We start from the raw sequence: 12522 nt of genomic DNA on the forward strand, positions 1-12522 counted from the left end.
GAGCGTATGAATTATGCTACTTTAGATGTTAAAATATGTTCTCAAAATAAGAAATTTAGACTTTGGAATAAAAAATTAGAAATTTGACTTGTGAACAAAGACCATGTTGCAACATGCTTCTGTGAGGGCAGGTTAAAGGCTAATATAGTCAATAACATAGTATATGTCACCTTTAAAGGGTTAGTTCACCCAAAAATGAAAACTAGCCTGTGTTTTACTCACCCTCGAAGCATCCTAGGTGTATATGACTTTCTTCTTTCAAACGAATCCAGTCGGAGTTACATTAAAAATTGTCCTGTCACTTCCAAGCTCTATCATTGCAGTCAGCGGGTGTTGCAGTTGAACAGTCATCAAATAAAGTGCGCGCATCCATAATAAAACGTGCCTCACGCGGCTCCGGGGGGTGAAAAAAGGCCTCCTGTAGTGAATCCATGCGTTTTTGTAAGAAAAATATCCATATTTCAACGTAATAAAGACTTTTCTCTCACTTCCGCTGTCTTTCATACGCTTAAGCCGTTACGGCGGATGACGCAGCATGTATGCTAGTCTCACAATAGGAGCAAAGGAAGCAAAGTTTCCTTACTTTAGCAAAGGAAAACCAGTCTCCTCTTGGTTCATATCTAAATACTCCGACATTTTTCTTTGCAAATCCTCGGTTTGTACTTCTAATTCGTGACGAATTCTCTCTCTGTATTCGTCACTAATCACGCAACGCCGACGTCATACTAGGGCTAGGCGATATGACGATATTATCGTATATCGACGATGTCTCGTAAGTATCGCGATATCGATGTCAACAGTCAGGTAACAGGTGATTATCGACATTATCGGGAAAAAATTACAAATGATAAACTTAGTAAGTTGTAAAAAATATTTGACATAGCCCCATAGTCACCATACAGGTCTTTTTGCATGCAAGAATTAAATAATTTAGTAGGAGGGTTGGGCATTGAAAAGCTATTCCAATTTCAGAAATCAGATCAGATGCATAAGGTCAGGAATCAAATTACTTGTTATAAAATTATACATTTCGATTCTGCTCCTCGATTCCTGTATGCGCATTTATTGTGATTTCAAAAGATTCAACTGCAAGAAGACGAAATAGAACTCACTTCTGCACTCGCGCGCCGTTTTCTGTGCTGCACAGACACACAAAACGCATGAACAAAAGCCGCCTCTTGTATACGCGAACACTGGACTGAGCTCTCTTTCTCGCGTTCTTACACATTCGAATGGACAAATACACACAGAATTGTATCAAAATATCCCATAAATACAATTGGTTATGTCTTAAGTGAACGTAAAGAGCGGAGAAAGAAAACAAGGGTGTATTGGATCCGTGCATTGACAGCAGCCGCTGCCGCCAGTCATTAATGGAATCAAAGAACAAAAGAAAAGAAAATCCCTCACTGATCTTGACTGAATCACTTTTGTAACCTCAGTTTATATTTTATTTGCCTGTTGTTCGGCGCTGACTACTGTAATGGCAACGTGCATCTGTGTATGCGATTATTTTGGAGATGTGTTCCAATATAATTTATCCTTATTTAGGGTATAGGCCTATTCTATTTTAATCTGCAGTTTAATAAAAGTTAAACAGAAAAAATACAAAAAGTAGCACTGCATGGGTTTCTGAATATTTATTTAAACAGACTTCATAATGATGAAAAACCACAAACATGACAGGTATAATTAAAATACGCAAATTCCTTCAGCGCACATTTCAGTGCAAAATTTTTTACAGATTTTTTAAAACCATGTATACAATATAATTGTTTAATTAAGCTGATCAACATGCACGCGTTCGGAGATTCGGAAGCCCAACACAGAATAATATTTTGTGGGCGTTGTATTTTGATTAATAAAATTAAAATGATCAGAATTCAGAATTCGTTTTTAATCCTTGCATGATTTTAGTCATACATGACAAATATCAAATACGTTATAGCTTGACTACAAGTTTAAAAACAACGCACGCCCAGCCCTACGTCATATGTCATCCGCCGGAACGGCTTCCGCGTATGACAGATACCGGAAGTGAGAGAAAAGTGTTTATTACGTTTGAAATATGGATATTTTTCTTACAAAAACACATGATTTTGCTACAGGAGGCCTTTATTCACCACCCCCCCTCCCGGAGCAGTGTGAGGCACGTTTTATTATGGATGCGCGCGCTTTATTTGACGACTTGTGGACTGTTCAACTGCAACACCCGCTGACTGCAATGATAGAGCTTGGAATAGCCAGGACAATTTTTAATATAACTCCGACTGGATTCGTCTGAAAGAAGAAAGTCATATACACCTAGGATGCCTCGAGGGTGAGTAAAACACAGGCTAATTTTCATTTTTGGGTGAACTAACCCTTTAAGATGCAGAGCAGTTCAGTGAGAACTTACTTTACAGGGTAGTTCACCCAAAAATCCCTTCAAAAAACCCTTGTTCAAAACTTATATGACTCTTATATGACTTACTTCTACTGAAAACAAATCAGATATTTTGGATATGGTGGTAATCAAACCACTTTTGGTTACCAATGACTTCTGTTGCATGTACAAAAAAGCATTAAGACATTTCTTAAAATATCTTCATTAATGTTCCACAGAAAAAAAGTCACACAGGGTTGGATCAACATGAGAGTAAGTAAATGATGACCAAGTTCTAATTTTCTGGGTGAACTACGCATTTAAAGATATGCAAAACTTATGACTAGTGAAACAATTTATGAATGACATAAGGGTAAATCAGTGATCAGTGAATGTTTTTTTTTGTCTTAGTCTAGCTCTCTACCACATCCTCTCCATCCTCTCTCTTTCCCAATCACCCCTCACTCCTCATGCTGTCATGGTAACGTGAGATGGTTCGTCAGGGGAAACGCGAGAAGGCTGAATGTGTGTGACAGTAGTGGCCTAACGATAGTGGACTAGTGGCCTGTGGACATCAAACGGCTTTACTTCATGACAATGAACACTTGCCTTATGCATACACAACTCTTGTACACAAAATGAACACCAATTTAAGGTTTAAATCAACACCACTATTCAAGAATGTCTTCACACTACTCTGCATCTACACTACCATTCATAATTTTGGAGTCAGTAAGGATTTTTTTTTATAATGAATAATTTTATTCAGCAAGATTGCATAAAATTGATCAAAAACTATATTTATATTTCAAAAAATGCTATTCTTTCAAACTTTCTATTCATCCAAGAATCTTGAAAAAAGTATCACTGTTTCCCAAAAAAAATATTAAGCAGCACAGCTGTTTTAAACATTGATAATAATTCGAAATGTTTCTTGAGCCCCAAATCAGCATATTAGAATGATAAAATAAATGAACCCCATTATATAAAAGAACTATGATGATATGCATGTGATCTATGTTTACTTTGCATATGACAGATGCAGTTTGTTTATTTCCAAAATGTTAACATATTCTGGCAGCTTTGACAGGATGGACCAGCTGTCAATCTGGGCCGACCAGTGACAGCCTGACCCTTGCAAGAAAGGCATATGAATATTTTTATGAAACATAACAGCCAAAAGCTAAAGCAAAAACATCATGTACATTTGATACATCGACCAGTCCTAAGAGGCAAGCAGGTGTGTGTCTTCATCTGAAAGTGTGTTATGTTTAGCCGGCTGTCCTAAACTAGACCCGCTATAGACTTCAGCTTAATACTGTGCCAACTTCACCCACCCCGCCATAGCAAACCCATCTTTTAAACCAGACAAGCTTCTAGATCTTTCTATTGCTGTTGATTGATGGAGAAGTCAGCACACACACACACTCACTCACAAACAGGTCCGATGGCAGACAGCAGAGCTGTGGGCTCATATAACAGGGATCAGGTATCATGTCTCTGTTGTATGAAGGTACGGCCGTAAAGTCAACACTGCTCCTACATGTTGCTCTGCTGGAAGTTTCTTTACATGTTTGTGAGGAGGAGAGCACGTTCTGTGACTATGTGCTTATTTCTTATGCGACTTTGGAATCAAGGGTGTATAGCATACATTGTGGATAATTAATGAAGGGGCCTGACTGAGTTAAAAACTGTGTTGTGTTGGTGCGGTCAATAACAGAATAATTGTGGGTAGGAAAACCAGGGTAAAGGAAAGGCCAGGGTACACACATAGGCCGTCTTCTTCTGACTAGCATGCGTGCACACACACACACACACACACACACACACAGGCATTATCTGATGCTCTGATATGGATAGCAGACACACATTTAACTCTTTCTGTTCTTCAGTTCACTCAACTGCCTCATCATGCTACTCTTAAATGTATACTGGATCTGTTCTAAAAGTAGTGAGGTACTATCAGTAAAGTAAAGCATCACTGAAATAAAGGCTTGTCATTATTTAATGATTCACATATATTCTTCACGTTTAAAGGGATAGTTCCCACAACAGTGAAAATTCTGTCATGATTTACTCATCCATATGTCATTCTCACCCTTATTTTCAACTGACATTCTTCTGTGAATGAAGTCTTGAAAAATATTATTATGACCATGCAATCAAAGATAATGCCAGTCATCAAAATGGTTTCAATATTCTTCAAAATATCTTCTTTTGTGTTCCACAGTTGAATGAAAGTCAAAATGGGATGGTAAATAAATGATCACACTCAAAGAATTTTCATTTTTTGGCGAGCTATCATTTAAGACAACCTCAGAATACTTTGCAATGAGTTAAGTAAAAAAAAAAAAAAGAAAAAAAAAAAATTCCAAAATGGATAAATAACAGACTATAGACATATTTTTATTTCAGAAATATGTAGCTCTATTTCCATAGTAAACAATTTTACGTGTCCTCCTAGGTATTATTTGTGCTTATAGTATTGCATTGTTAGCTTAGCAACATGCTTAATAATTATCTGAACGCAAGGATGCGTGATATATTGGTACTATTTTAATTAGTAATAGATTAAATAATGATTTTTTTAGATTAATATTTGCTGTTTATTGTGTTAAAAATAATTGTTGTTTAAAAATAATAATTATCTGCATTTTTACTTCCTGAAGATATTTCTTTATATTGTTTCTATATATACTTTCTTTATATTGTTTCCACATTAATTCAAGAGATTCAATGTGAAAATCTATCCATAATTTAATGTTAGGTGTGAATCGTGATTAAATACAGAAATCCATTCAATTAAGTAGTTAAATTTATACATTTATTGGCACAAATCGATATTGTTTATTATTATTGTGCATGCTCCTTTTCCATATTTTTGCATTTAGTTTTCCTTCCTAATCCCTCACATAGTTAATATTTTAAAATAATTTGAATTTAATAATTCATTAGCAAACCTCAAAATGATTATCCATATTTCAGACTGTACAGTATAATGTTGTGATGCTTAAAGGGTTAGTTCACCCAAAAATGAAAATTAGGCCATAAATTACTCACCCTCAAGGCATCCTAGGTGTATATGACTTTCTTCTTTCAGATGAATCCAGTCAGAGTTATATCAAAAATTGTCTTTGATCTTTCAAGCTGTTTAATGCCACTCAGCGGGTGTTGCAGTGCTTCAGTCCAAAAGAAGTGAAATAAAAAGTGTCCATCCATTAAAAAAAGTGTCTCACACGGGGGGTGAACAAAGGCCTCCTCTAACGAATCGATGCGTTTTTGTAAGAAAAATATCCATATTCAAAACGTAATAATCAATTTAATCTAGCTTGCGGGACGATTTTAATTTCACTTCTTTTGGACTGAAGCCCTGCATCACCTGGTGAGTGGCACTAAACAGCTTGAAAGATCAAAGACAATTTTATAATAAAACTCAGACTGGATTCGTCTGAAAGAAGAAAGTCATATACACCTAGGATGCCTCAAGGTTTTCATTATTTGGACAAAAATATAGGATTTTAACATCTCCCATTGCATTATTGCTTATTGGCAATAAAACTAAGATAATTTATAAGTTGAGGCTCTTGTGCTTTAAGAAGTGCTATTTGTGTGCTACATGTGAGAGACCATCAAAAACAGTTGCAGTCAAATCAGTAACATGAGGTTCTCTGTCAGTTTGGATGCTACCTTAGAAGACCGCAGACAATTTAGTAGTCAATTCACTCTGGTTTCGGAACAGAGTTATTGTCTCTACACATGAACACTTGCAAAAAAGAAGCATTGTAGAGCTACACTCACATGAACTCAATAATGGTTACTCTGATGTCACTTCAAAGCAGAGGGAGTTTACCTGAAAATAGGTGTGTGTCCTGGTTTGGGTTTGTTCCATGTGAAGTGAGATGGGACAGAAAGAAACTGCTCTCCAGATCCATCCTTCTTTAATCCGTGCATGCCGTCCTCAGCAGGTGAGTCAAGCAAAGGAGACACATTCCCGGAGTCATCCATGCCCAGGTCACTCTTTCCTGACTGGATTGCTGCTGTACAGTCCTGGGAGGTCTTCCTCGTCTTGGAGGGGATGTCAGCCTCAGAGGGACAACACTGGAAAGGGGATACACCCATAGATGGGCTTCCTATCCAGGTGTCTTCAGTCACGCTCCCCCTGGGCGAGGGGCCGGGAGTGGCAGTCGGGGAGTGATGGGGCGATAAAGAGCCCAGGTAGCATATATCAGCGCTGGAGTGGCGTCTCTTCCCGCAGGGCGATGTCGGACGTGAAGAGGGCCGTGAGGGTGAGCGAGGGTTCAGCCAGTTCTCATCTGTGATACTGGTACGGGGCGAGTGGCAAGGCGACTGGCGCGGTGAGAGAGAATGGCCATGCGAATGAGAAAGGGAGTGAATGAAGGCCGGGTGATGATGGTGATGCTGCTGTTGCCACACTTCCTCATGTGGTCCAGTCTGTGGAGAGCAGCCAGGCGAGGTGAGAGGCGAGCCCAGGGTGAAACGTGCCGCTGCTTCATTTAGCTCTGAATCCACGTCATCGTACACGTGTGAGATGGATTCGCAGGACGATGCGTCGGAGAACCAGCTACGAGAGGAAAGGCTGCTACATGGACTCGGGCTCAGGGATGAATCTCGATACGAGTGATCTAGAGGCAGGTACAGGTGGTCTCGAGACAGAGGTCTGTTGTGGTAGTCTCCATCCGGACCCTTCGCTCTCATCTCATCCTCGCTGGCCTCCATCTCCTGCTGGCAGCTCGGGGAGATGGAGGTGATCTGGATGCTGGGACATTCAAAGGCCTTAGGTGGGCCATTGCCTCCTCCGCCCACCCCTGTGGGCGTGTATTTAGAGTCCTGGGTCTCGTAGCTGGGCTCATAGGCCTTGTGGTGGGCCTGCAGGGATGGGGAGGTGGCAAGGAGTTGGGCTGGGCCTCCATGCCGCTGGAGACCGTATGATTGGTTCACCACTGAAGGAGGTTGTCCCACATTGAGGACGTAAAATGATGTGTTTTCATCTGTTTCTAGATCTAAAAAAAACAAAAACAAGACAAAACATGGAGAGGATGAAACAGACAGAAGAATAAGGGACAGAATAAGCATTTGTACAGTGTAGCCAGTGGAGTTCTGAAATATTGAGGGAATGGATTTCCATGAATGATGCAGAAGAGAAATACTGTGCCTTAAAAAACATTCTACCGACAATGCGCTTACCCAGAATGACAAAGGTGGACTGTGGACCATCTGTTAAAAGAATGTGTATTAATGACTGTTAACAACTCTTGTATTTGGTATTTTTTGACAAACAGTGTAGCAAATACAAAAATCTGAACGGCTGTTGGAAAACATGTGAATACTGTCCGACTTGCAAGTGGGTTTCAGAAATGGAAAGCTGCGCACTGATACCCTTGTGGACAGCTAAATTTCTGCTTTTCCATATGAGACACCTACTGTGAGAGAGTGAATATGCATTGTCTTTTAATCCACCTCAGCCCTCTACGAACACCTTTTGTAACATTATAAATGCCTTTATCATCACTTTTGATCAATTTTAAGCATCCTTGCTAAATTTCTGTAAAAAAACAAAAAATTGGGAAAAAACGAACAAAAATACTGATAAAGATAATAATGATATGAATTATACTAATAAGAACAATATAAAACGCACTAAGGATTAATGAGCTACTGGATTCATGTTTTACTCGCAATGTAGAGGGTTGCCACCTGTATTTTTTTTTTCACTTAGCTATGAATAAATCTCAAATTTGTCCCAAATTTCTGTGCAGAACGTTTTGTGTTGGTGTGAACAGGCCTTTAATATGCCATATACTCAAGTAATTGTTGCTTACAAATAAAACAGATACATAATAGATATGATAAAAGATCAATGCAAAATAGAAAATATAAAAAAATGTAAAAAAAACTGCATATTTACATAAGGTGTGCTTGATATACTGATTTAGAACCAGGATAACATTTTAAATGTCGTTGTTAAGGCGGTGATTTTCTGGCACCTCTTTTCAGTGGCTGTGCATTGATGGAGAGATCCCAAACGCCTGCACTGCAGAGAAATATTTTTAATTGATAGTTTTATTCTTTCGTTAGATCAATATTTTGCAGTAGTTTTATTAATCACTTCACCACAGCATTCTACAATTCTAGGGACAGAGTTTTAAAAACCAGAACTACTAAAAAACACAGACAGGATAGGTGCATAAAATAAGTCACTTATAGAAACTGCATAACATTTACCAAAGTTCACAGTGTAATTGCTTGTATAACTAACACATAAATAATTACTGTCTATTGAGGCACTTCAAGGTCTCTGTCTGCTGATAAGAGGGATGAAAGAGAACAGGCTATTTTCTCTCCTCTCTCTCTCCTTTATTGGACTGCTGTTCTGATAGCCTTGAAAATGAAAGACTCGGGCTAGCTGCAAACAAACCACTGGGGAATCTGCAGACGCTACAACACTAGCAACAGGTTAACAATAAGAGCATTATAGCACAAACACTACTGATATCTCAGTACGGGGACGGTAGGGGTGAGAAGCACAGAGAGAGAGTGAGAGTGAGAGAGCAAGATCCATAGAGTCAGATCCATTTAAAAGCAGATATAATGAGACAGAGAGCTGGTGGGTTAGTCAATGGGGAGAATTTCGGGTGGGGCGACAGATGGGCTCAAATCCAAAGAGGAATAACCCGTGCACATGTCGTCTATCTCAGGACGTGCGCAAAAAACACACGGGAAACAAATTCACAAATAGGCGCATGCTTTAGCCTGTCACCACATAGAGACCGACCCTATTAATAACGCCAGCTCGCACACACACAGATGGCTATTATGCACTAATACTGTACAGACACACACCCACAGAGCATATTGTGCCTGTGGTCTATTAAAGGTTATTGATGAGCTTCCAGTGACTGGGCAGAGGGAGCCTGACAGGGCCAGACAGCAGTGAGCAGCCAGAGAGATGTGTTTCTACAAGCTGCATACAGCCCTACCGAGTCAAAAAAAAATCAACGTTGCGATTTCACAATGCAACGCAATCAAGTCTCGTTGAATACCATCTTGATTCCCCACTGGTATGCTGCTTTGGATAAAAGCATCAGCTAAATAAATGAATGTAAATCAACCCTCTACGGACACCTTGGCAATTGAATCGCCATTGGCTAGTAAATTTTTTAGTTTACTCGCCAGACTGATATACCATATATGCATGTGTGTGTTTTAAATATATATAAATGTTTGTAAAATGGCACAGCTTTTTAAATATCTGAAAGTACTACATTCTTAACATCAGTCAGTCAAGCATTATATGATAATCAAGTATTATTTAATGGTAGAACTTTAGTAATTAGAATTAAAACCATGTATGAATGCATATTAGTCATTTTAACTGAACTTAGGACTGGTGGTGCTGCTTTTTTGGTTATTCAGTGTTTCTGTAAAAAATAAATGTGGAAAAACTAACAATATTACTGATAAGATGATGATAATAATAATAATACCTAGAATTCTACTAATAAGAACAATATAACATGCACGGTTCTGCAAGGATTAATGAGCTGCTGGATTCATGAATATTAATCAGGTTGTGTGCGTTCGCTCGAACTGATTTGCTGAAATCAAAACAGGGATGATAATAGGTGAGCGTCAGCCAATGAGATTGTCGCTTGTGCATTAGTTCCGCCCACTACCGGAGAACCCGTTAGTTCTTATAAGCTGAAGAATTCCAAAGGAACAGCGTTATTTTGACAGGAAAATACAACAAAGAATATCGTTTTCATAGCGCGTCAATTCTGCATGTAGACTCTCTCGCTCTCTCTCTTTCTGCGTGTGTGTGAGACAAGGTGTGCGCCTTTACACTAGAGTTCACGGTACGTCAAATACAGGTGCGTTGCACATCCATTCAGATGAACTGAGAAATAGCACAGATCGCTTGACGGAGAGTGAAACTATGAAGCGCTCAGTCAGTGTGTTCGGCGAGTGAAAATATATCTGTGCTAAACTTATACTTAGCCTCCAACTCACACACTGGCGAGTAAAATCTGAGAATTTATTAGCCAGTGGCTAATATTAGACATAATTTAGTCACCCAGAGTGAAGATTAGTCGCATATGCGAGTGATTTACTCGCAATGTAGAGGGTTGTAAATGGAGTCATGGCCTTTCTCTCACTTATTCTCCTTTGACTTACTTACCCAGTGTTCTTTTTTTTCTTTCAAAATTCTCTCATTTATGTTTCTCTACCCCATTTCTCGTCTCTCTGTTTTTACCCCTCTCTATCCCCCTCCATCTGATTGACTTATTTATAGATGCTCCACACACTCCCTGTCATAAGACATGCCTATTTGTGACGACAGAGCCTGACAGACAGGAAGGGGGACAAACCTGCGTGTCACACAAGACTCAACATGTCAATCCAACTGTGAACCCTGACCCCAAGGGAAATAGACCACTGGGAGTTTACTCTATCAATCTGACACACACAATGCTGTGATATAATACAAAGATGCTGCAGTATACTAACTTGAAAATGTTCAGAATAACACTCCATAGAAAAATTGTGAGATCTTTGATCCCTAGAGTTAATCTGCAAAGGCAAAGCCTATGTTTTTTTTTACCCACAATTTCATGCTGAACTTCATTCATGAGGGAGAAGAGGCTTTGATTAATCCACCAAACGCTGGCTGCCAGTTCATTAGCATAGCGCCATGAATAAATACAATGATGGGTGGATAAAATAAAGGAGAAAAAAGACTGAATGAGAGAGATGGAGGGTGCTGTGAGCATTGGGAGCAGTGGAAAAGCAGGCTGATACTTTTGAGGCTGGTTTAAGGTTCAGGTTGGACATCTAAAGAGATGCTTGAGACACTTTTCAAAAGCTTCTTTATTATCTTTATATATAGAAATTAATTTTGGTTGTAAGAAATTCAGTCACTGAATGCACCAATTTGGCTTTCACCAGTTCCTGTTTCAACCAAAATTTGTAGTCATTCTGTCCTTCCTATATTCACATCACCGTATTATCACAAGGTTTTTCCTTAAAAATCGAAATCAATAAGCAGACTCGGAATCAGAATGGCTGAAATTAAAACGATAACCAACCCTATTCCAGGCCTTGCTCTTGTTAGTTTATTGCTCTCACTGAAAGCAAGTTTACCCTGCGATGGCTGATCCTGGAAGCAAAAACACCTAAAAGTGTGAAATGGCTAATAGTGCCAAAGAAATGCAGCTTTAAGGCAGAGAATAAAGATGTGGAAAGAGAAATATATTTTTTAAAATTATAGTGTGAGAGAAAGAGATATAGAGAATAACATAAAATGAGTAATGAGTACTATAACTAGCTCTCCAAGAACAGATTGTTCCCCCAAAAGACCTCCCAGCCTCCCTAGCAGAGCTAATGAATACTATGATGAAAGTATTGTGTCAGTCCTCACATGATAAAGATATATACAGTAACATGACATCTGCATCATCCTTCATAAAATGGAAGTGTTAGAGCTGCAGCACAGCAAGTGCAAATGCTCTGACACCGTGGTGCCCGTGACAGCATTGCAAATTCCAATCCAGCTCTGTATATTTTCTTGTCCTCAGTCTCACTGTCCTTATAAGCAAAAGTAGTCACAAAGCACATTTCAATTAGTTCCAAAATCTTATTTACAAAAACCAACACTACTGTTCCAAGTGCTGATTTTTGTTGTTGTTGAAAGAAGTCTCTTATGCTCACCAAGGCTTCATTTATCACAAATACAGTAAAAACAATAATACTGTAAAATATTACATTTTAAAAATGTTACATTTCCTATTTTATTGCATTTTTAATTTATTCCTGTGATGGCAAAGCTGAATTTTTAACTGCCATTACTCTGCTGAAATTCTCTAATGAATGGAAAGCTCAAAGAACAACGTTTATTTGGAAATTGAAATCTTTTGTAATGTTATAAATATCTTTACTGTTCCTTTCCAGTAATTTATTTGCATCCTTGCTGAATAAAAGTATTTATTAAAAAAGAAAAAATCTTACCGACCCCACACGTTTGAATGGTACTGTTGTGTGCAGTACAAACATGTTGTATACTTGATGTCTGTTGCCTCGTACACACGTACACACACACACACACACACACACACACACACACACACACACACACACCATTA

At 38.7% G+C, this 12522-nt stretch overlaps 1 protein-coding gene across 2 annotated transcripts in view; it reads right to left on the minus strand.

Annotated features, from left to right (window-relative positions):
- Positions 1–12522, minus strand: part of LOC107740457 (nuclear factor of activated T-cells, cytoplasmic 3-like) — a 76329-nt gene that overhangs the window by 49556 nt on the left and 14251 nt on the right. For both annotated transcript variants that reach the window (XM_016552907.1, XM_016552908.1), the window contains exon 2: positions 6216–7386. In XM_016552907.1, coding sequence (XP_016408393.1) covers positions 6216–7386 — 1171 coding nt within the window. The remainder of the gene's footprint in view (positions 1–6215; positions 7387–12522) is intronic.

This window comes from Sinocyclocheilus rhinocerous, unplaced genomic scaffold (assembly GCF_001515625.1).
Source record: "Sinocyclocheilus rhinocerous isolate Xijiao unplaced genomic scaffold, SAMN03320098_v1.1 scaffold225, whole genome shotgun sequence".
NCBI classification, from domain to species: domain Eukaryota; kingdom Metazoa; phylum Chordata; class Actinopteri; order Cypriniformes; family Cyprinidae; genus Sinocyclocheilus; species Sinocyclocheilus rhinocerous.